The sequence below is a fragment of the Carlito syrichta genome, unplaced genomic scaffold, assembly GCF_000164805.1.
Source record: "Carlito syrichta isolate Samal-C Ts95f unplaced genomic scaffold, Tarsius_syrichta-2.0.1 Scaffold306785, whole genome shotgun sequence".
NCBI lineage: Eukaryota > Metazoa > Chordata > Mammalia > Primates > Tarsiidae > Carlito > Carlito syrichta.
In genome coordinates this window covers 38,885-63,512 of record NW_007250881.1, presented here as the reverse complement: position 1 = coordinate 63,512, position 24,628 = coordinate 38,885, and the positions used below count along the sequence as shown (strand labels likewise).

Below are 24,628 nucleotides of genomic sequence, written 5' to 3'. Positions count from 1 at the left end.
TTTAAGAATTTAACTTATTTCGTTTCTTTTTATTACTTGACCTACCGTTAAGACAATCTATAACAAAAAGAATAAAGTATATTAGCACACACAGTATAATCAGACTAGTAACCAGGAAACAATACAAAATGGTCCTTTGGCCATCTATACTTTCTAGAGCAGTAGATCTCATAAATTCATTTACCAATCCCAGAAATAATGACTTCTAAAGCCCTGAATATCAACTAAGACAAATTATGCCAATTGTGATTTCTCACCTATACCTAAATTGCACAAAGATAAAGCTTTAAATGTAATAATTTTTGAATTTAGACTTATCTTTAAAGTTCTTAGATTAAAAACTACAAACGGGAGTAAACAACAAGCCAAATGATTTGAGCAAAACTCATTTAGAAAGCATTATATGTACCTAAATATACATGAACACGATTATATACATATATGAAACTGTGCAATGGTATGGCATTCCAAATAACTCACTGAAGTACATTTTTGGCATTTAAACAGAGATCAAATCAAGCTTTACACTTTTAAGACCGTGATTTTTATTTTTAGTTTTTAAACAGAAAAAGGTAGCTAAACACAAAGTACAGATCAGAAAACCCTCATGTAATACAGATTTTGGAAATTAAAAAATGTGTAATAAGGTGGTTTTCTATCCCACACTAAAATGTAAATAAAATATCTTTCCCAGATTTATACTTCAAACTTAGTAACAACCTAAAAGCTTTTCAAATCTATGAAAAAAAAATCTACCATGACCAATTTAAATTACCTGGGAAAACTACCAGTAGGAGAGGGGATCAATAATTGGAGCCAGGTACACACAGATGGAAAAATGCTTGCAGTCACTCCCAAATGTAACCCTACATGACGTTATACAGAAACCACAATGAAAATAAAAGTGCCTACATCACAGAACTGTGAAACTTTGTTTAAAAAAGAATAATAAAAATAAACTGTTGAGTATCATTGGAATAATGTAACACATAAGGCTGGAAAATACTGAAATACAGTTAAGACTCGAAACACAAGTTCACTTAAAAAAAAAAGTTTGCCATAGAAGTACGCGCTAGATAATCTAGGAAAGCAGGACTTTCAGCAAGATGGGCTTTGAGACCAATCTGAAACAACAGACACTTCTACCCCACTCCCAACCCACCAGAAATTCTAGTTGACACAAAAAGGAAGGAAAGAGGACTAAACCAAAGTAACAAAAAAACAACTTCTTCCCCAATCTCCCGCCCCTGTAAATTCAGTGCAGAATGTCCAGCACTGGATGGACTCTGTCCACCTGGCGTGTCCATTGGCAACATCACCTCCATTTCAGCATGACGTTTGTTTGACCTGGATCTAGTCTCAGCAGATCCAATCTCCTGGAATCAGTTTAATGAGCACGGGAGATTAAACAAGAGACAACTGAAGGGCGCACATGAACAACCAAGAGTGTAGGCCTCAAGTTCTTATTCCCAATTCAGCATCTGATCAATATTTGGCACTAGCTGGACAAAGGTCTAATCAGAATTTGTGAGCTGAGGCAGATGTAGTTAAACCATAACCCAATATTTGCAGTCTGTGATTTGGTTTCAAACTTAAATGGTGGTATAGACAGCCACGCCTAAAAATATCTCAGAACTGGAGAGGAAACATTAAGGTATAAGCTAAACCAGGCAAATTAGCTTGCTAACAAAAATTCTGGTTAAAAAGAAAAAAATAAAATAAAACTGAACCGATCATACCCATCTAATAATTAGCCAAAACGGGCATTTTCCACCCTTAAGCTAGTTTAATTACAGGCAGATGTCTTTCTACTAGACTGAAATTTTGCTATATCCATGTTTCCTAATCCTCAGAGCTTAATGAGAAATCATTTATTCTATAAAGAAATACAGCATATATGGCCACAGTCTAAATATGCTTATAACTGGAAAATTATGTCACTTTAAAAAAAAACTTGCACTGTTACATCATTACTCTACAGTAATTCAACTGGTGCTGGGATCTGCCCTCACCAAAAAGCATGGCACTCACTGCCCAGATTGAATACTAACACTGCACAAAGAGAAGCAGTAACAGCAAAGTCTCCATAGAACTCTTTCTATTTATTTAACTGTGTACGAGCATTTAGTTAATGCTCCAAATTAAAAACGGTGCAATAAGAGCAACTTTTAATATATAAACAGACAAGAAGCTGCAAAGCCAGTGGCCACTTGGTGCTGCAAATAGGGAAAACAAAGCAGTCTGCATGAGTGAAGCACGGACCGGGGAGAGGAGAAAGGGGAGGCACAGGAGGCAGTTCAGACAGACAGTGACACAAAACTGTTGTACTGCTGGATATTCCGTTTGAGGATGTCTGAGCATGGGCCAAGAACACGTTCAAATCTAGGTCGGTCCAGCTTAACGCACTTCAAGGGACCACGTGCAACCACCGTGGCTGCACGAGGACGATTCATCAACAGTGCGATCTCACCTGAAGAAGGGAAAGGAGAAGGGTCAGAGCAGGCTAGCATCTACGAAAAGCATTTTCTGAGAGAGCTGCATGAGAAAGAAAACAAACACTTATTTCTCTAATAACTCAGTACAGGCCCCACCATATCTGTACTGTAGCAGCTACTGAAAGATTTGAGACAATCAATAACTTAATTATTAACTCAGTTAATATCAAAACCTCACACTATTTCCCTGAAATACCTCACACTATTTCCTTTTTTGACAAAAAAAGGCTGCCATTAAAAAACAAAATTCAGGAGAAGAAAAATCATGGTAGACTACAGTATCTCCCCGAGAGGCAACTTAAAGATACCATGTATCTATTGCAAGGGAATCCACACTTACCAAAATAATCGGAAGGCCCCAATCTTCCCACTTCAACAAACTCTTCAATTTCTGACCGACGTTGCAGCACAGCAGCTGACCCCTACAACAGTGTCACCAAAAGTTGAACACACACACACTTGCAAAGCTAGGACACCATCCTAACCATCCTAAGCCATTTCAGCGCATTTGCAAAAAAAGGGGAAAGGAGGCTTCAGTGGGGATTTCAACTTATCTGTGTTCGTACGGTACAAGGTGACTAAAAAGCTAGATCATCGCGTGAGCTTCAATTTACATACAACCAGCACTCCTGCTAGCAAGGTTCTTATCAAGCTAAGGTGCTTAGAGAGTGCAGACTCAGGTTAGCAAACTGCGGATGATGAGCCAAATCCAAGTTCACAGGCTGCCTCTTCGGTAAATAAAACTTTATTGGAATACTACCCACTCATTTACATATTGTGCCAGGCTCCTTCTGCACAAAAGAGTTGAGTCTTTGCAAGAGAAACCCTATGGCGCACAAAGCTTAATTCGCCACCTTGCCTTTTACAAAAAGAGTCTCCCAACCCTTGGTTTAAATAAAACCCATTAGCAACTATGAAGCCACATTCACAGAAATCTTGTATTTAAATCTGCTTAGCAGGCAAAGGTATCTACTACACATTTCCATGAATGGTGGAGATACAAAACACAGTTAACTTTTAAAACTTAAATAATTGCTTTTGATCTTTGACTGCCAAATAGCCCAAATACTTGCATTTTAACAAGGATGCAGAATCATCATAGTTTGTTATGCTAAACGGTTTTGTTTGGATTTGACTAATCATGTCTAGGGTCCTTCCAGAACCCTGACTCAAATGTACTTCAAATATAGTGGCCCAGCAGAAAACCAAACAGTATTTCAAAGTAAAAGATAATTTTTAATTAAACTGTCTGTAAAGTATTCTTAAAAACTAAAACTACAAATCAGAATCGGCCCGCGTTTTCCTTCTTATGGTATACAACTTTTAACAGTCTCCAATGCCAAGTTCTTTACCTCTAAGATAATGAAGAACTCATCCCCTGGCTCTCCCTGCACCACAATCTTCTGCCCATCTTCAAACTGGACTGGTTCCAGCGCATCAGCTACCGTAAGACGCTCCCACTTGTCCAGAGACTCTGAAAGATAAGAATCAAAAGAACTGCTCTGTATAACTTGGTGCTGCTAAAAAGTTTAAAACGAAACAACAAAGTATACAGAGATTCAACCAAACAGCCATACCTATTGCAACACTCTAGTAGTGTCTCAAATTAAACACCTGTCTTCAAGTACCTCTCATCTCAGCAGGATTCTCCCATTACCAGGGGATGAGTCCCTGGATCCTTACTTCAGCAGCCCAGTGGCCAGGTTAATTTATACCAAACTTATCCAAAGCCAAAGGAATAAGAAAATGAATTTATTAAGTATTCCTGAAAACTCCCATGAATGCAAATTAAACCTATAGTTAAAGTACCCAAAAGTAATGGCTTCCCTATCCATATCATTCCATAGGTTCGTAGAATTTATTCATATCCTCAGTTTAATTTATGAAACTATCAAGAAGAGCTACAAAATAACTTTTAGTCCCAAAGGCCAAACTAATCGAGACACAAAGCAAACGTAACTATTGCAAAGAAAGGACAAATAAGGGAGAAAGTGTCAATTCACTGTAATAAAACACAAGACTGTCACTTTATATTTTTAAAAAAGGCCATTCTCCCTTCTTGAAAAACAACTTTTAAAAACATCTCCAAGTCCACATAACAAAATGCACAAAAGTATCTTCAATTAATCTGCTTTACTCTAAATTTCAACAAACCTCTGGCATTGTTTTCAGAGGATGCCAGCAAATGACACCTAATCTTTCCACGGAGGAAATGTACTCTTAGACATACTCACTTTCCTGAACCAATAAACTCAATGACTGAACAAGAGAGACAGAAGTCACAGAGGAAATAATGTCCACAGTCAGAAGGACACTTTCCGCCCCTTTGTCTCTTCAGAAGGAATGAGCAGCACATACACTTCCAGAGTTCTGTCCAAGTCCAATCACATTTAATTAAGGGGTTTGTCATATACTAGCAAATTCAATACACTTTAAAACTCACCTAAAATAGACACTTTACTAAGGAATTCTTCATACATCTTCCGCTTTCTCAGTGTGCTTCCCTAAAAATAACAAAAAATGACAGAAGTCATATCCCAAAAATGTGTAATTATCACACAATGCTGTGGAACAATATTAAGTTTCACATAAATTTTAAAAAACAAAGTCAAAGCTTGCTGCTGCTGTTGCTTCTTGATTTGTGATAATTTTTCTTCACGCTGAAGATGGTGAGCCCCTGTTCAGCTCTATAAAAAAGCTCTCAGTAACTTGCTCCTACAAGGAACACCAGCTACATGGTCAAAGAAGGTTCATAGCACCACCAGTTAAAAATTTCAAATGAGCAAATGATCAGTTCTCTTTAAAAAAAAAAAAAAAAGTAATATATGTGATTATAGCTGACTATATTCCCAGCCCAGAAACCTTCCCCACAACTCTAATCCCCAACAGAAGTCAGACTCAAAAAAAAAAAAAGTCCGAAAGCCCCAAATTTAACCAAGTCATCTAATCTGCAAATCTAATCTGTGTCTGTTCAATATACCTGGGAGAAAAAGAGGGAGAAAGCCCTCTATAAGAGCTTTCCTTACTTAGTAAATTGCCTTAACCATGCCCCACGCCCAAACACACACACACACACACATCAACGTACATATACAGTCATGCACTGATTAATGATGGGGATATGTTCTGAGAAATGTGTCATTGAGCAAACACCATAGAGTGTACTTACACAAATCTAGAGGGTATAGCCTACTATACACCTAGGCTACATGATGCAGCAGTGCTCCTAGTTTACGAATCTGTACAGCATGCTACTGTACCAAATACTATAGGCAACTGTAACCAAATGGTGTACCTAAACATATCTAAACATAAAAAAAGCAGAGTAAAAATCTGGTATTATAATCTTATGGTACCTGAAACATTTGTCATGACTGTATATACACATATGTACACATAGATCTCAAATACAGAAAAATTTCCAAGGACAACAAACTCTGTATTTTCAAATGACCAGATTGGCACTGTACAAATTTGAGAAAATCATTCAAAATGATTAGTTGGGACTTAAACATCTAAAGCTACTCTATAAACTTATCACAAAGTTCTCAAAAAGTCTGACTATATCACCAGAATGTTCCAACAGCTTTATTATTTTGTGTATTCTTTTCATGACAGGGGACACAACATATGTATTACCAATAATCCACTTTGATATTTTATAGTTTAGGGAAGCTGATTAGTGCTGAATGGCCTTAAATAACTTTAAGCACTTAAAAGAAGCACCTAGAAGGCTATCTGTGATCAGTAAGGTTAGATAAAGCAAAGATGTGCCTATTGGCAAACGAATAGATCTTTAAACGTGAGCTAACCGTTACATATACACATCTGGTTCTCATGCTATTTCTGGCCAAATTTCTGTTCTAAAATATCACTGTTTCAAAAGGCATAATGAATGACGCTAAGTAAGGCTTAACACAAAGCATCTGATCATTAAAAGTATGGTATATTCGCATTTTAACTTGTTGATAATACTCAAACATTAGTTACCCAGATCAGAATTCTAAATCCCACTCCAAAAACCATAGTCTCTTACCATGAGGATTCTTCTATAGCTGTCTCGGTCGATACCCCATAATTTCACATTGGTCTTCGCTTTGACAGTGGCTGCTCTTGGTGTTCCATAAATCAACGCGAGCTCTCCAAAGCTCCCTCCTTCTCCAACACTGGTTGCCCATTCATTGTTGACATAAACCTAAAGTGTAAACAACATCAAAGAAGTGTTTTTCTCTACATATACAAACAAATTAAGCACTAAAAATCCTCAAACCTTTTTTAGAAGGTCATAATCCCGAACTATTTCAAAAAGCAGATTATGTTTTCAGTACACAGTGAGAAAAACAGTTGAGTTCTGCTGAATTAAGAGTGTCTGTGGTTTACCGGATTTAACTATCAGATAAGAAAAAAGTACTCTAGAGATGATCAGGGAGAAAGGTTAGCTGAGCATTAACCCTAATCGTATATACGCAAGAGAACTGTGCTGCGCACTACATTAAACATTTTACTTGCCTTAGGTAACTGAACGTTCCAATTATCCTAAAAGACCACTGCTACTATTATCATCTCATCTGCAAACAAGACAGAATTGAGAAAGCTGTTCTCAAGTCTCCCTGCTGATGGCGGGGTCTAGAAGCTCCCTGACATGTCACACTCCACAGCACACACACTTCTTAACCGCTCCTCCAGCAAAAAGTTTTGAACAACTTATCTGGCAGAGAAATTACTTCTAAAAGTTTCGCTCTGTCATAAAAATACTTGGCAAAAGGTGTTAATGGAATTTGACATTTTAAAAAGGGCTGTAAAAGCCCTTTAGAAATGACTGCTCTGAAGCAATAAAAATCAGTACACTGACTTTTAAGATTATCCACATCTTTGCTATTATTAAATCTTACATCCATCTCTCCTTGATCAATCACATAGAAGTTATCCCCTTCATCACCTAAAAGAGAAAAGGGTAAAAAAAGTTAGAAGCATATTCCAAAATAAACAAACTGGAACTATCAAATTAATGTAAAATAATAAACTAATTTTATAGTGACACTGTAAGAAAAGAGTGCTACATATTAACACACGACAGACAAATTTCTCACTTTTCTGATACTGAGAGTGAGTGAAAATTTTTAAAAAATTGAAGCTGGCTGCCGCAAACCTGTCATTAAGCACAAGTGAAATGGTCTTTTCTAAATTGTCACCTTTTTCACGTTACAGCTGAAAGTTGGAGATATATCCAGTATTTGACTCAGACACCACTCTAATCAGCATTCCATACTTTGTACTTTTATTCAGATTATAAACCCAAAAGACAGTCTTCCACGATGAGGTAAATTCACATCAGCACAGCAATCAGCAACAGAATTTGGAATGATGTAAATTCACATCAGCGGTCACGAATGAGTTAACAATCTTTCAGGGAAAAAATTTAGCAATATATTTTAAATGTCATAGAATCGATTCTTTTTTCGTCACCTTATGGTGAAAAATGCCTCTGAAAAAAATAACTTAAAAAAAAAAGCTACATGTGTACAAAGTTATTCATTGCTATTGTAGCCGGAAGACAGAGAGGCTGTGACACCGAGGCTATTTCAGGAAGTAGCAGTTTTATTAGTGCTGGGGCAACTCAGCGGCCTCCGCTCCTAGGCTGAGCACCCCAGGGAGGGAGGAGCAGGGTCTTATACCTTAGTTTAGATAAGGGAGGGGATAGGATTGACTGACTATACATTTTCTCTGGAATTTACAAGGTTGTACTCAGCAAAACCAGATTTTCAAAGAACAAATGGTCTCCAGGATATGTATAATAAGCAGGGGTTGTAAACCGATAACGTCTCAAAGAGAGGATTTGGGTTGAGTTTGTGAATTAGTCACTATCTTGCATTTTCAGAAAAGCCATCAGCCTTTGACTACTTGGTTTTCTCAAGCAAAACCTGTCTAGTTTTCAGAGTTTGCTGATTGATCTCCAAAAGGAATACTTTTAACTGCTATCAGCTCTTCTCTGCCACATTCCCCCCCTTTGATGCTCGACCCCTTTATGTGTTAAGAGCATCATCCTTAATTTGGTGCACTAACATTATGTGGGCCACAGTTTTTCGTTCAACAACTGTTTCCACAGACTTAGAAATGGCATTCGTAATTATCGGGGCCGAGCAAGGGAGGATAAGACAGGATTCCCGAGCAAGGGAGGATAAGACAGGATTCCCGTGCTCCATGCGCCTTCCCAAAGGACAAAGGACGTTCCTCGGAGCTAATGGAGGGTTGCTCCTCCCTGAGGCCCACACATTCCCAGAGCACAGCTTCGGGGGATTCTTGACTTCCCTGTGGACAGTGCCCAAGTGTTAACTGAAGATCGTATCCTAGTCCGCTCCCCCTCTGATCAGCTATAACTTTTGTAATTACAAGTTTTGTGACTTTTACAATTCTTGCCCAATGCATGATGTCTTAGGCCTTGTAAATTTTCTTTACTTTAGGCAAGCTTGATACCTGGCACCAGGTGGTCTGTTTCTGAAAAGAAAAAGTCGGCAAAGTTAATTTTTCCTAAAGTATGCATTTCTCCAAAACATTGCTTCTATTTTTTTTCTCATCATTGTATTAAGGTTTAGGGACAAGATAAAAATGGCTTTCGGTTTTCGGTTTGTCCTTTTAGTACCTAAATTTTTCCAGACCCTAGAACATGTTTTTAAACCAACTGCCAGTTTTTATGCCATGCCATTTTTGTACTGGGACACGGGCAAGCTTTCTGATATTAAAAAAAGAACAGAAATGCTAGTAAGACCATTTTCCAACATGTCCAATTTGTCAGTTCTACAGTAACTAAGGTCAGTCCTATAGTAAATAAAATGACAAGCAATATAGCACTTGGCAAATACAAAGGCTGACAAAGCGAAACAATGGCTTTATCAGTAAAGTCAGCTGAATCCTTAAGCTTCTGGCACACACAGATCGCTCAGCTGTGCAGATCAATTAGCCAGCCTCCAGTGGTGTCTGAAGCAAGGCCGAAGTATTCTCAGGCTTCAAGAGCAGGGCTTGAGAAACCCGTTCCGGGTTTTCCGTCGGCCTCGGTGACTTTCCCGGGTGTTAAAGACAGTAAATGGGTCCCTCCAGAGGGACTTCAGCGGCTGTATGTTCCATTCTTTTACCCACACCATATCATCTGGCTGAAAAGAATGCGTGTGGATAGTTAGAACTAATTAGCAACCTTTCTCTGACTTGACCATTGTCAATGGATGGCATTTAGGGCTGAACCTAAGGCCTGCATTTGTTGTTTTAGAGTAAGATTTCCTAACTCCTTTAAGTCTTCCTATACGGGGTGGCCGCCCGAGAAGAATTTCAAAAGGCAAAAGGCGAGAAGCCTGTTTCCTTGGTGGGGCTAGACCTTACCCTTAGAAGGACTACTGGCAGAAGCTGGACCCAGCCTAAATGAGTTTCTTGGCATAACTTGCTTAGTTGTGATTTTAAGATCCGGTTCATTTGCTCCACCTTTCCTGAACTTAGCGGCCGACAAGCTGTACGGAGCTTCCATTTGATTTGCAGTCCTTTCGTCATTAACTGTACTGCCTCAGCTACAAATGCCGGTCCATTGTCCCCACAGTGAGTTCTGCTCCCTGAGCTGAAGTTCCTAACAGCGACTGCTGAATTTGAAGTTACCACCGAATAGCCCGCAAAGCGCTCCCCTTCCTGTACGAAACTGCTCCTATCCATGAATTATTTGACCTCAGGGTCTCTGAGGGGCTGGTCTGTGGCGAGAGAACACTTCATGTATGAATTTCTCTATGGGTAGTGAGGTCTCTGCCACCTCTAGGTGAATGCATGGGTTCTTTTCCCACAGAGCATTCCCTGACACCTGACCATTCGAGCGTTGGTTAACCAATATTGCCTCTTGTATTTCATTAAATTTATTACCACATGAAGCATCCTGACTGTTAGGTGTTGTTCCATAGTTAGTCTGTGCTTCTGTTATCAGGAGTGCTGTGGCTGCCAGGACTCATAAACAAGGCGGCCGGCCCTGGCCCACAGAATCTAGCTGTTTGGAGAAGTGTGTCACAGGTCTATGCCATGACCCCAGCATTTGCGTTAAGACCCCTACTGCTGTGCCAACACATTCATGCACGGAAACAAAGAAAGGCTTAGTCACATCTGGGAGTCCCAGATCAGATGCACTGGTGAGGGCCTGTTTAATTTGTTCAAAGGCCTGTTTCTGGGCCTTTTCCCATAGCAGAGGCTCCTGTTCACCCGCCCTTGAGGTTTCATACAGGGGTTTTGTCATGATGGAGAAGCTAGGTATTCAAACTCTACAGGCTAGTATAGGAACAGCACCATTCTTAGGGTCCCTTTTCTCTTTTCTTGCAGCTGCTGGTTGGGTCCTTCCTCTTCAATTTTTAGCAGCACTTACTCCCCTGGGATGTCTGAGTTTTCCATGGCCCAGAAAGTTCCTAGAGAGGCAAGCTTATGAACTGTGATTAAAATTTGTCCCAAATGGAAACACATTTCCTTGTGAGCACCTATGTCTGTGGCCCCATTTCCTTCAGAGGTGTAGGAAAAGGCCTACCGTTAAACAATTTCAAAGTTTTAACGAATCCCATTTCAGGGACTTGGATCCTGAGTGATGAAATACCAAATACCTATGATGCTCAGTTTACTTGTGTCTCCAAAGGATTTCTAGTGATTATTATGCTAAACCACAGACTGAAAGATTGTACTGCCCTAGTCCTACATCTGATGGAGTTTTCTTTGGATTTGCTGAGGAGTGGGGTAGGCTGCCACTTGGCCTGCAGTAGAATATAATTCTTAAAATGTTTGAACAGCTTCTAAAACCTGCCTATAGGAAATTTATCTATGTCTAGCCTGTGCTAGCTATCCTGCCTCAATTATTTATTCTTTAGAGATTTTTCAATCCCATAATCACATGGGGTGTTGAGGAGTGAAGGTCTGTTTTCTGTAGCTTCTTCGGAGCTGACAGTGGGCATATTCCACTGTCTCCCTGTCTGACTTGAGACGTCCAGATCTGTTTCAGCAGTGGCATTGTTTGCAGGCACTGACTGGAATCCTTGCATGACCGTTATGTGGGCATGAAATTGCTGGACTCTGGCTTAATAAGAGGAATAAATGAGGGAAGCCCCTCTTTCAAGAAGTGAAGCTAGACATACATTTTGACAATTTTAGGTGGTGACTGATCATCTTTTTTACAAAAGCTACAAGGCCTGAAGTTATTAGCATAACTTAAATGATAAACTTTAATTTCTGTGGCTTTACTGGAGTTTTTAATGTATTTTTGGACTATAGTGGTAGCCTGACAGGTTGTTTTAGATTATAAGTTGAACTGGCACTCAAGTAAATTTTATATATAAAATTTGAAGAGAAATCCAAAAATGTTTGCAGACTTGCATCCACATCCCAGAAAAAACTTTATTATGCCTAGATTGTTTACAGAATTTCTTTTGTATATATATATATATATATTCTTTCATAAACTTTCCTCATACCATTTTTTGCAAACTTATACCATTTTTTGACATGTTTGAACCTTTTATTTTTGCTCTATACCCCCTTTTAAAAATTTTCAGATAACTATTTACTTTATTATAGGACAGAAATTTACCATATAAGATCTTTTCTTAGATAAAAAAAATTTTTTTCTTATATTCCCTTTTTTCCTTACTAAAACCTTATTTATACACCAATAACCTTTTTATATTTTTCCTTTGCTTTTTGCTTTCCTTTTTATCTTTTGATAGATAGCCTTTTACAGTCATAATTTGAATTCACCTTTTAGTAACTTTTTATTAGAGGTTAGGTGAAACATTTAACTTTTGGAACACCTTTAACTTCCACTAGAGAGCAGGTGTCAGGAGAAAGAGGTTCAGTACGAGCACAAAGGCTAAAAACTTAGCCTCAGTATTAATCAAGAAATTAACTTGGACCCCAGCCACATTCATACAGACCCAAGGATTCTCTGGGGTGATGGCAAGCAGAGCACTGGGCTGGGCTGTGCCCCCCCCACCCCTGACCCCTTTAGTCAATGGTCACCATTACCGAGCTAGGTAGTGCCCCCACCTTCAGGAAAGGCCACACCATCTCTTTCAGTGGCCTTTTTGGTCCGGATGTCGGACAAGGTCCTGGGGGCTTAGGCCATCAAGAACAACTGTGCTTTAATGCCCAGATTGACCACATTCATAGCAACCGATACCATCCCCCTTAGCAGGTTTATCCTTATCAGGCCTCTTTTGGGTGGCTGGAGCTTTGCCATTAGTGGCAACTGCCAATAGGTTTGTTTACCTTTCGTCTGGCTGGTACTCATTCTGGAGTCCTTCTCTCTTTTTTTTTTTCCCCTTAATGTCTCAGTTTCTAAGAACTTCAGCTTTCTGTAATTGGGAGTTTGGTATTGATAACCCTGAGTTAAGCCTCTGGAGTTGGGTATTTAATATTCCATAGGATATAATCTTGTTTGCAAAGTAGTGAAATAAATTTTAAAAATGCCTCCGCATAGAGAACTTTGGACCATTTTTCCTTAAGTCTACAAAGTGAATTTAACAGCCAGATGGTATTAAAGCAAAGTCTTGCTCCTTTCCAAACCTCATTATCTGTTAACTTGTAGTGAGTTCAAATTTGATTTTAACAATGCACTAATTGTTGGTTGTTTTTTTTTAAACAATGTAATTTTAATTTGCTTCAATTATTTAAAACCTGTCCCACTGGAGTGTCTGAGGGTACAGATTATTACACATTTTCTTGTTAGCGTTTTTTGAAAACCCAGAACTTGTTTTGAACACTTGCAATTTATTCCTTAAAGGAAAATTCTAAAACAAAAAACTAAATAAAGCCATAAACAGCAATGCCAGGTATCCCTGGGGCCCTGATGGCTTCTTCCAAGCTGAGTGTCCTCGGCCCTTCTTAAAGCTCTCTTTTTTTTTTCCTGCTCCAACGACTTTCCAGTAATGTCTACAAAATGGCCTAGTACAAAAACCCTTTTAGAGTGAACAGACCACATAGATGTAAAATGATCTGTTCCTACTTTTTTCCAATTATGAACAGGAAAAATTGTCAAAAATTCTTATGAATTACTAAACAATAGCTTTAGTTGTAAGATGTGGACAATTAAATGAGAGTGATCAGATCTCACTCTATGTGCCACAGAGAGTGCCTAGTATTTTACCTGTCCCTTGGGTGAAGTACTGAGCTTTAGCAAGGTGACTTAATCAGGTGGGAATGGCCAGTTCCTATGCCTTATTAAGTCCTGCAAAGTATTCAGCATTTAAAGATTTACAAGTCTTGTAAGAGGTGTGCTAGTCAGGCATAGCCAAAAAGCAAGCAGTAGTGTTATCTAGCACTACAATTTAAAGGAGGGACTTAGCAAACATTACACGACCCTAAGAGACTTGCCAACAGTTTTACAGGGACGAGCAGTTGATTACGATCTTAGGCAACATCTAAACCTTTATAAACAGACTTACTTTCAACTAACCTGGCTTCCACATTTGAAAACAAGAACAGTCTATTCAGTCCCTTAGTTGCCAGAGAAAGACTACAAAATTATTTTGTCCAAGGCTAGCGTCAACTTGCAACTGAGTTAACAAAAAGCTAAGTAGCATACAACAGACATTTCTATGTTTCTTTACAGGTGGATTAGAATGAACTCCTTCATAATCCATGAAGAATGCAGGCTAAGGAAGGGAGAGTGTGTGGTCCCGGGAAAGAATTCAAGATAACCGGAAGCATTTCACATACACAGCAGGCAACTTTCCCACATCCTTGACAACAAAAGACAAGAATTTTAACAGTGTCAACAGGTTGGAAGAAACACCACACAAATAAAGGGAGGAAAACATAAAATGACATTAAAAAGCATGCACTAATCAAGTTTTTAAAAATACAACATGTCCCATTAAACACAGCATAATAACCCAACCAGCTTTTTAGCAGATTCAAAACAACAGACACACACAAATAAGAGAATGAGGGGTATGGGAAACATCTGTTTCATCCTTTTCTAGCTGTACTCCTCGCGAAGACATCTCAGACACCTCTTAGCAATTGATAGGTTGGTACAAACCCACAACCCAGACTAACATTATGTGGAACCCTCTTGCTGTCCATCTCATTTACATGCAATCACACAACGCATTAATCCTAGGAGTCTACCAGTTCATCTTCAGACAGTGTTACCTTCCACTGCCTTTCAGCCCTTTCCTTCAGACTGGAGATTACTAGTGGGCTCCGGGAGGTGATCAAGCTCCCCTTCTGCCATCCGTTGGCAAGTCTATGCAAAGGCCCTTACTCCTACCCTTTCTGTCAGGTGGTCATCCTCATGGCAGTTCCTCACCTCCTAAGTCCCTGTTGTGCTTTCGTGGTCCGAGTCTCACTGCGCCGGGAGGGGCCTCCCTCCTATGGATCAAAAGGTCCATTGCACGGCTGGGGAGACTGCCTCTCCTGTTGCCCTGGAGGTCGTACCCCGATGACAAAGGAGGTGGAACACACCGTCTCCAAACTCTCCCTTTCCTGGCCAATGCACCAGAATGTAGCCGGAAGACAAAGAGGCCATGACACTGAGGCTATTTCAGGAAGTAGCAGTTTTATTAACACTAGCGCGACTCAGCAGGCTAACGCTCGCAGGCTGAGCACCCCAGAGAGGGAGGGAAAGGGTCTTATACCTTAGTTTAGATAAGGGAGGGGATAGGATTGAGTGACTACACATTTTCTTTGGAATTTACAAGGTTGTACTCAGCAAAACCAGATTTTCAAGAACAAATGGTCTCCAGGAAATGCATAACAAGCAAGGGTTGTAAACTGATAACTTCACAAAGAGAGGATTTGTGTTGAGTCTGTAAATTAGTCACTATCTTGCATTTCCAGGAAAGCCTTCAGTCTTTGGCTATTTGGTTTTCTCAAGCAAAACCTGTCTAGCAGATTTTCATAGCTTGCCGATTGATCTCCAAAAGGAATACTTTTAACTGCTATCAGCCCTTCTCTGCCACACGATGGCATCTATTACAACAACACTTAGAAACAACTCAAATACTTAAAATATCAGGTTACCACAAAATGAAAAAATGTATGGTTTATAAAGACCTAAAAAGATGTCAAGAAATAAGAAAGAATAAAAAGAGGAAGACGTCCTAAAGATTACATCCATGTTAGTCTATATAGGCAAAGGTATGAATCTGCACATGACACATAACCTTATAAATGGACAGCTGAGCTACAAAATGAATGATGTGTTTCATTTCTTCCTTCACTTCAAAGGTGGTCAGTAGTCAATATGAAAGACATACAATACAAACATAGTTCTGAAGTTCAACACAACATTCAAAATAAAAACGTAGGCGTTTCCTTTAACAGTTATCATAAACAAGACTGCATCAAAAATAATAGTCCCTAATAAAAAAAACATTCCTTCTAGCTCCGAGAATTCTCCTCTAATCCCAGCAGAGGATTGCTTGAGCCCAGGAGTTCCAGATCAGCCTAGGCCACTTGGCAAGACCTCATCTCTAAAAAAAAAAAAAAAAAAAAAAAAAACATGGGGAGACACCTCTTATCAACAACGGTGCCTGAACGAAGCATATTTGTATACTTAACCCTTAACTGTACCCCACAATATCATAATAAAAAATACTGGTTAAAAAAAAAAATGAAAACGAAAACACTAGCCAGGCGTGGTGGCATGCACCTGTAGTTCAAACTACTTCAAAGACTGAGGTGGTAAGACCACCTGAGTCAAACAGGTCGAGGCTGCAGTACTCATGAGCGAGCCTCTGCACGCCAGCCTGGGTGACACAGTAGGACTCTGACTCAAAAGACATATGAAAATCCAGTCGAAACGGGAAATCCCACAGGAAAAAAAGTAGCATCAAAGAGGAAAACAAACGTGAATCCAAGAAGCGCACAAACTCTTTCAGTCTCACCCCCCACGATGACACTGCATGCCACAGAGAGAGGTGCCCTTACCTTGCTGAATGACAGTCTCTCCAGCGATAAAGGAGACCGGGAACATGGCATCAAAAATATCGCTGCAAGAGAGAGGAGGCCTCATGTCACACTTCACACATCTCCTCTATGGACTTCCAACACAAACATTAGAATTAAAGCCCCTAGATTGTCATCTGGTGAGCCATTACGAAGAGCGGTGAAACTTGCAACTGTGATGAAAGTAATCTGGGACCACACGGCCTTATTGGAAAAAGAGTGTAAGAAAGAACCTGCACCTACCTTCTCTCATTATCATCAAGATGTGAAAACAGCACATTCTTTTCAATGGCTTTGGCTAAAGCAGCCATTGTCTTATAATCTTTTGGTATAACCTGGAAAAGAATTGAAGGTCAAATGACGATTCCATAAACCAAAAACATTTCATATTTACAGTCTGCACTTCAATGAAGTGCCAAGTCACATTATAATAGTATTTAAACAAGACTGCTACGAGTTAAATATTTCCACAACAACATGCTTCTACTACCTTTGATTCACAAAGTAATCAACAAATATTGACTAACTAATCCCCTTGCCTACAGCCAGACCTAAATATAAAGCCTGGCATTTAACAACTAAAGAAACAAACCAAAAACACCTTGACCAAGGTCACTGTTTGGAGGCAAAACTAAGTCTTTCAGAGCAGTCGTTTTTCAGGCTGTGGTGACTGCACAAGCCTCAAGTGCCAGGACACTTCTGTTTCCCCCTAACGGTAGCAGCATAACTCAAAATGGCAGGCTACCTCTGAGGAAGAGGAGATTGGGATGAGTGAAGCTTGCAGAATAAAATGTTAAAAGCTAAAACATGACTTACAGGATATCAAAAAACTACCACTATGACTCAGGAGAATCATACTGCCCGCCTCTTCTTCTGCAAAACAGCAGCATGGAAATAACAACCCCCAAAATGCAATTATTCACTGATTCATAGTCACTATTAGTTACCTCCTCTGACAACACGCTATTAGAAAAACTATTCTCCAGTACCCAAGAACTGTATAGGATAGAAATTCATCCACCCCATTTTGTATTTTACTAATCAACAGTGCATGCATTCAGCAAAAGACACTAGGTAGCTACAGAGCGGATCCCAAAACTATCTCCCCAGCGTTCAGATTATCAAAACTACCTTTCTAACGTACGATGCAGCATCTTCCTCCGTGTAGACTTCGGCACTGATAGCACCTCGTCGCCTGCGACCCTTAACCACTGGATTGGGTGAAGGAGGAGAGATTTCATCCTCCCTTGAGTCTGTCCGAGTGCCTGCTTTCTGCAGATTCTGAATCTGTTTTGCCTCCTCCTGAAAGAAATCACAGGTTTGGAAAACAAGACCCCTCAGGATGTAAAGCTGGTCTTCTCATATTCCAGTGATAGTTCATCCCAGTTACCATCTCTTTTATTAGGGGAAAAGGCCAATTCCAAATGGGGAAAAAATGGAGTAAAGTTTAAGAAGAAATACTCTCAAGAGACTTTCTCAGATGATAACAGGTACTCTATTTTATTAATGAACAAAGGCCACAAGGACACCTAACATGTGAGTCAAAAACTAGATATCCATCATAACAATGTATTTATAGCAATGACTTGTGATGTACATTGTAAGACAAAATCCTGGAAATTAAGTTCCTATTTGCTACTACAGATAGCAAGAGATCGTCCCCTAAAAAGAATGGTATCCAGGAATAACAATTCGGGCTCAGCAAAGTGATCCAAGCATGTCTAGATTACTGAATTATTTCATTGATTCAATAACCATTTTCTGGATCAACCATGCCAAGTCCTACGCTAGGCAATGGGAATATAAATACAAGTGGGAGAGGGTCCTGGGTCTGTGGAATTCACATTTTAGCCTGGGTCCCAAGACATAAACAGAGAATGAGATGATGTGATGGTAACCACCAATTTAAATAAGATCAGATCTAATAATACTTCTCCCTGCAGAGCTAGAAGCATTATTATCAAGGTTTATGCGTGAAGTTCAAAGAAAAAAGTTTACCTGCTTTTAAAAACTACTTATTGAAGCAGTTCGTATAAACCTGAGATAGAACTATTAAGCACTCATTTTTTCCAAATCTAGACCCTTAAAATGAAATCCCTCCTCCCAAGCCTATAGTAAATAATGAGTTACTATGCCTGAATAGGGCAAAAATAAGAATGTATTATCTTCTACTTTCTCATTCATTTGACCCATTCTCCATTATTTTTAATGAGCTTAGTTATTTTTTTAAAAATCTGATAAAAATTAAAGAGATGCCCACTTTTTTTCTTCATGTTCCTCAGCCCTGCTTTCAGCATCAAGATAAATATAAGAACGGTATACATGTAACAAGGAACGTCTAGAACAATAACTATCAAGGTGCTAATAGTATTCATTTCCATTAGTAAAATCATGCCTGATTTTTCTTCCTTTTTAGAGGAAGGAGTTATCTTTATTTTTCTCATTTCTCTGTGTTTTCTAATTTTCAATTAAGAAAAAACACAATGAAGAAAACATACTACACAAATAACTTTAATAGTAAACATTTAATACTAAAGTTATTAAGTATCAAATATAGTAACTTTAAATTTATAACTAAATATTGAATGTGAAAGCCATTTTGTATATATTTAGTTACAAGTGTATTTATCCTAAGATATGCATATGTGTGAAATGATTATCTATACAAAATTATTCATTATATCATTGTTTTTAAGCTTGAAACACTGAAAACAACCAAAATGGTCGTCAGTAGGGATGAGTAAGTTACAGTATATCCATGTAGTGGAAAGTTACACATGTGTTGGAAAAGAACAGGAAACTCTTTTTAATACAAATTTGTATGTAAGTAACATCTCTGGAACACTAGCAGCATTCGAGGAAGGCAATTGGGGTATTGCTGCATCCTTTTGTACCTGCAGAGCTTGAATATGTAACCTAAACATGTTTCAGAAGACTCACTTCATTTTAATTTTGGCAGTTCCAATAGCCAGTAAGGTCTTCCCATTTCGTATTAACACATAACTATAAAACTCAAGTCTCCTTCAAGTTTAAAGTTTAAGAGTATAAAGGAAAAAACAAAATCTTCCCCCAAAATTTGTCACTGATACTTCACAAAAATATCATGAAAAATTTCACAAATAACCTTTCATTTGGGACTATATTCTACTTTACTGAGTTTTTAAGATAATTTTGAAGTAACAAAAGCATTTTGATTTTAACATTGTTGCATGGATTCTAGTCTTTGAAAAACAGCAATCTAAACAGAGCCTAATCTCAACAACTCAGAGCCTTTGCTGACATTATCAATTTCCACTATGCACTCTGATACATTTTTATATCCTTTCCCTTGCCTGTCAGTTTCCTTCCTCTCAGCTCTTTAACTGAGGTGGACACTCTAAACACCTTGACGCCATCATTACACATTCTACTTGTAACAAAATATCACACAGACCCCACTAAAATATACAAATATTATGTGTGAATAAAAAAAATTTTTTTAAACCCTCCCAGTCTACTCACTAGTTAATTCTGTTATAGACTCTTAGGTTCAAACTCTGCATTATGTTCTACATTAAATTCTCCACTATGCTCTCGACTCTTGGGTTCAAATTCTATCTACACCACAAACATATGTTTTCACAATTATCTGTTCCCTTCCTGCCCTTGCCATTCTTCCCTGTAGGTGAAGTACACTTCCCACTCCAATGACTTCAGAATTAGCTAAATAGAACCTGCTCTGGCCATGGAATTTAAGTAGATATGCCATTTCATGCCCACCATGTAGTAGTTTTGAGCTTCTGTCCTCTCTCAGCTTTGAGAACAGCATGCCCTCTGTAGGGGTCACTCCTTCTGTTCAGCTTCAGAACAAAATATGTGGAGTCAAGAAGACAAGACAGGCTGAGTCCAGAAGAGCTGCATATGACCAGTCTGTTGTAGTAAGCCACTGAAATTTGAGGGTTATATGTGGCCGTACAAAAGGTGACTACTACACTCTGTGACCACAGCAGCCAAGTTACTTGACTTCCTTTAGTTTTACCTGCTACTTCTGTAAAATGGTGACTACAACCTACTTCACACATTTAAAATAATGTATGTATGTATGCATGTAAAATACTTTACAATGTACCTGGCATCTAGGAGACACTCAAAGGTCACAGCTATTATAATTCCTCTTATGTATCAGATAGACAAGGTTTTAATAAATACAAGAGTAATAGAAAACTCAAGTTCCAAATGGCCGTTTAAGTTAAAATGCAGAAGCTTTCAAAAGACCAACTATGAGTTTTTTGATTACCCCTCAGTAATGAGGACGAGAATGTGACTATGTTTTCAGATATACAAATTAACACAAACATACATATGAACATCGAATATATAGAACAATGACCTGTCAAAAAGTTGAAAATCGAGTTACTTGAAGGTCCAGGTATCTACATTCAACCCTGGCTAAAGAAATGTATACAAATGAGCAAAGACCCTTAAATTATAGTAAAAAGCATGTTGAGTTGTGTCTTTTATTAAAAGGTAAAGAAGCCAAGACACATTAAATATAAAAATCTCATCTGCAAAGAAAATATTTTAATTATTTCTTGCTTTCCACCTTGGTTAGTCCTCTAACAGTACTACAAGCTTTGAAACTAGTACCACACATTCAATACCCCTATAAAAAGATACACACTTAATGTCTCACCAACTTAATCCCCTCATTTGATGGTTTCTACTAATGTCCAAAGAAGAGGGATCACCTTACAGTGACCCATTTCAGAACCAGATCTCCAGGAACGCACTTGATTTCAAAACAAGGAACATCCATGGCCTGGTTCCACAGTACTTCCACTACTTGGAAAATGATAAAAATAAGAGAAAGCCAGAATACCTACTATAATTCCAAGACAGCAAAGCTACATTCACAGGGACTGGCTAGTTTTGGGTTTTTGTTTGTTTGTTTCCATTATTCTAATCATAGTACTAAATACCATTTTTAACAGTTTTTCAAGAAAACGGTAGAAAACACCTGATCACTAAGCTACCCAGATATCTTTTAAATCTTAGAGTACAGATGCTTTTACCAATAAACTAAGCTAAAGTAGAAATTGTCCAAACCAATGGTAAATAATGCAAATACTTCTACTATAAAACTAGATAATTAATGATCATATGCCAATTAGTTCCTAATCATGAACCATCTCAATACTTCAATATGTGCAAGAAAATCTTTATATTTATCTCACTGATTTATAGAAGCAGATCATACGAATACTCAAAACACTTGGTGATCGACTTTTTCATCCATCATTTCCTGAGGGAAGTAAATTGAAGCATTTTCTTTTATGCAAAATTACCATTTTGCTCAGAAAAGCATATGCCACATATGTAGGTCACATGAACATACAAACGTAAATGAAAAACAAATAATTTAAAAACTGGATTAACACTGAAGGTTATCAGTCATGGTATCTTCATTCCACAGTAATTCATCTGAGACATACTCTACAGGAAAACGTACTTCCTAATTCAGAATTTCCGATAGCATCAGTCACCAGCTAGATTCAAGTGTTTCATTATACTAGTTGTAAAAGATTGGTTAAGAGCTATTACTCTTATTTGCTTTGTTCAAGAAAAGTACTAACTGCTTTCAAGTACTATGAAATTTCTTATTTCACGTAACTGTTATACCACTTCTGATCAGTTGTATTGTTATAGTCAGCTTTAAACATTAATTAAAACAATTACAAAGAACTATGTTTGGAAAGCCCTCTGTTACCCAACTACACTTGGCACAGATTCATTTTCTGATCAATTCTACTACGAATTTAAAAATTACTACAAATGCCTTATCTACATTTCTTATTTGAAATTGTTTTAGACTTACTTGGTCAGAGTTCCTTTTCTTTCAAAAGATACAAATTAGCAACATTCGACAGCATTACATTTAACAAGTGTCCTGTCATCTCATCATCTCCCCACACTGATTTTTTTACCTTCTCCAGCCTCTCAAAGTACTCCCTGAGGAAAGCCATGGGTCTCTCAGGTCGCGCAGTGCACAACTGCACAATAGAATCCTTGAGCAGTGCCTGAATGTTGTGCTTCTGGACATAAAGCTCACATTCCCGGAGGCTGCGCTCCTCCTCGCTGGCGGCAGTGCTGCCAGACGCCATGGTTCTCTGCAAGAAAAAACATGGTTCTCTGCTTGTGTAAACTATTTATAAAGCGCAAATGCCAATCTGGCCTTTGACTTACTAAATTCATTAGGTAACTGATTCATAGGAATTCCTTTTTTAGTAAGATTTTGTTTTTAAACAGGGAGGTGAAGTTAGGGAATACAATAGGCCCAGAATTAGCATTCTTCCGAATAAGTGTTTTAGTTCTTCCTGCAGGATCTGGGCTCTGTAGGCAAAAGCGAGACGCCATAACCTCAGCTCCCGGGAGGAAGTATGAACTGAGGAGTCAGGCTCTCAAGGGAATTTCATTCAGTTCTCCCTTGCAAAAGAAATCATGATGACGTGAGAAGTGTGTAAATGGTAAACAGGACAGAGAATTACAAGGGCACACAAGTCAGCTCTAAGTGAAGGCAAGGAAGCTCAATGAAGAACCTCTGACATTTCCTATATGCAACTTCTATCCCACAGGAGTGTCCTACTGTCACACAGCAAACCACTGGAGTGAGGGTCCGAGTAGCCAACTAGTACCATCAACATTTTTAAAAACACAAAGGAAACCTCAGACAAGTTTAAAAGCAATCTTTTACTCTGGAATCTTTTCCCAGATTCCAGTCCTAAATGATAATACACTTACCAGTAGGAAAAGAGGGAAAATCCTTGGGGGGAGGAGAAGTTAAATCCTTACCAAGTAAACTGCAAAAGACTTGGACAGAAATATGGACCCAAAAAATGTTAAAATGGCTAAGTGTCAAACTTACATGAAGGTTCAAGAGACAAGGTGCACTTAATGGATTTCAGAGGGTTCAAACGAGGGAAACTTTATGTGAAGTAAAGCAAGTCGAGATATAAGAGGAGCAACCAACCTTACCCAAGAAGTAATCGCTTAGTAATTTAACAGGGTCATACACAGCTTTCCTTCCAAATCCTAATTACTAAGCAATTAAGACTAGACGACAAGAGCGTGCTCCCCTCCACTCAGCAAGTGAATTTAACACTAATCAGAATTTTCCAATTATAATGCATTCAAAAGCCACTGAGAAGAAACTGTAAATTTAAAAGAGAGAAATACCAGAGTACAAGAGCTATTCTAAAGTGCCACACCGTTACTCATTTTGTTTTGACAACTTTCATGATAAAGGTCAGTTCCAAGTAGACTAATTAACATACCATGAGAAAGTGTGTGGCTCCATGGCAAGCACACAAATTAGAAGCCATGGAAAAAGAATCATGCTGCTACTTCAGAAATAAACACTAAAAACAAACAACAATAAAAGGGAAAAAAAAAAAAAAAAAACCTCATTTAACCTCATTTACTTTAGGCTAGATCCATACCAGCCACTTTTCCAGGACAGGCAACCATACGAACCGAAGATGTACTTCAGCAGAATTTCACTGAAGGTCACCAAGAACAATAAGAGTCAGATCCTTCATACTTCAAAACACTCCGTCATCTTTCAGAATATCAAAGCATGTATTCGACGGATCGGGAAATCATTCTAAGATCAGTTCTTTGACCCGCAGAGATGAGAGCTGGGCCTAAGGGGTGGAGCTGCTTTGTCACTTGTTTAAAACAACGAACGTATTACAAAAGCCCTAAAGACAACACTGGTGATAAGCTGGTCACCAGCAGAAATCCCCCAAGATTAACGCAGTCACCACAGGAAACCCTGAATAACCACATTTCGGGTCTTTGACTGGTGAGAGACCGGGCCTACGGGGTGAAGCTGGTTTTTCATGCGTTTCCAACGACAGCCCTGGTCACACGCTAGGCCCGGGCAGAAATGCCCCAAGATTAATGCGGTCACCACGGGCAACCTGCGTAACCAAATTTCACAGCCGCGATGGGCGGAATCGAATATGCCCGAATTCTGCATTTGCACTTATTTTTACAAGCTACGCCCTCCCTCCCACCTATTATCTTACTCCTTGAACTACTGCTTTACTCCTGCACTGCCTCTGCTCCCAAGAAGAGACTCCGACTCTTTCTGTGGAAGCCCGGCGGTGATGTCATGGCTTTGGAAAGGATGGCGTTCTGGGGCA

At 38.8% G+C, this 24,628-nt stretch overlaps 1 protein-coding gene across 1 annotated transcript in view; it reads right to left on the bottom strand.

Moving 5' to 3' along the window:
• PRKAR1A (protein kinase cAMP-dependent type I regulatory subunit alpha) overlaps window positions 1-24,628 on the bottom strand; it is a 25,689-nt gene continuing 1,061 nt past the window's right edge. The window contains exons 2-11 of the mRNA XM_008063376.1: window positions 22,409-22,591; window positions 17,577-17,747; window positions 16,689-16,780; window positions 16,428-16,489; window positions 7,388-7,434; window positions 6,532-6,690; window positions 4,939-4,999; window positions 3,848-3,969; window positions 2,836-2,917; window positions 1-2,470 (exon numbers count right to left, since the gene is read on the bottom strand). Coding sequence (XP_008061567.1) covers window positions 2,298-2,470; window positions 2,836-2,917; window positions 3,848-3,969; window positions 4,939-4,999; window positions 6,532-6,690; window positions 7,388-7,434; window positions 16,428-16,489; window positions 16,689-16,780; window positions 17,577-17,747; window positions 22,409-22,585 — 1,146 coding nt within the window. The 5' untranslated portion in view covers window positions 22,586-22,591 and the 3' untranslated portion in view covers window positions 1-2,297. The remainder of the gene's footprint in view (window positions 2,471-2,835; window positions 2,918-3,847; window positions 3,970-4,938; window positions 5,000-6,531; window positions 6,691-7,387; window positions 7,435-16,427; window positions 16,490-16,688; window positions 16,781-17,576; window positions 17,748-22,408; window positions 22,592-24,628) is intronic.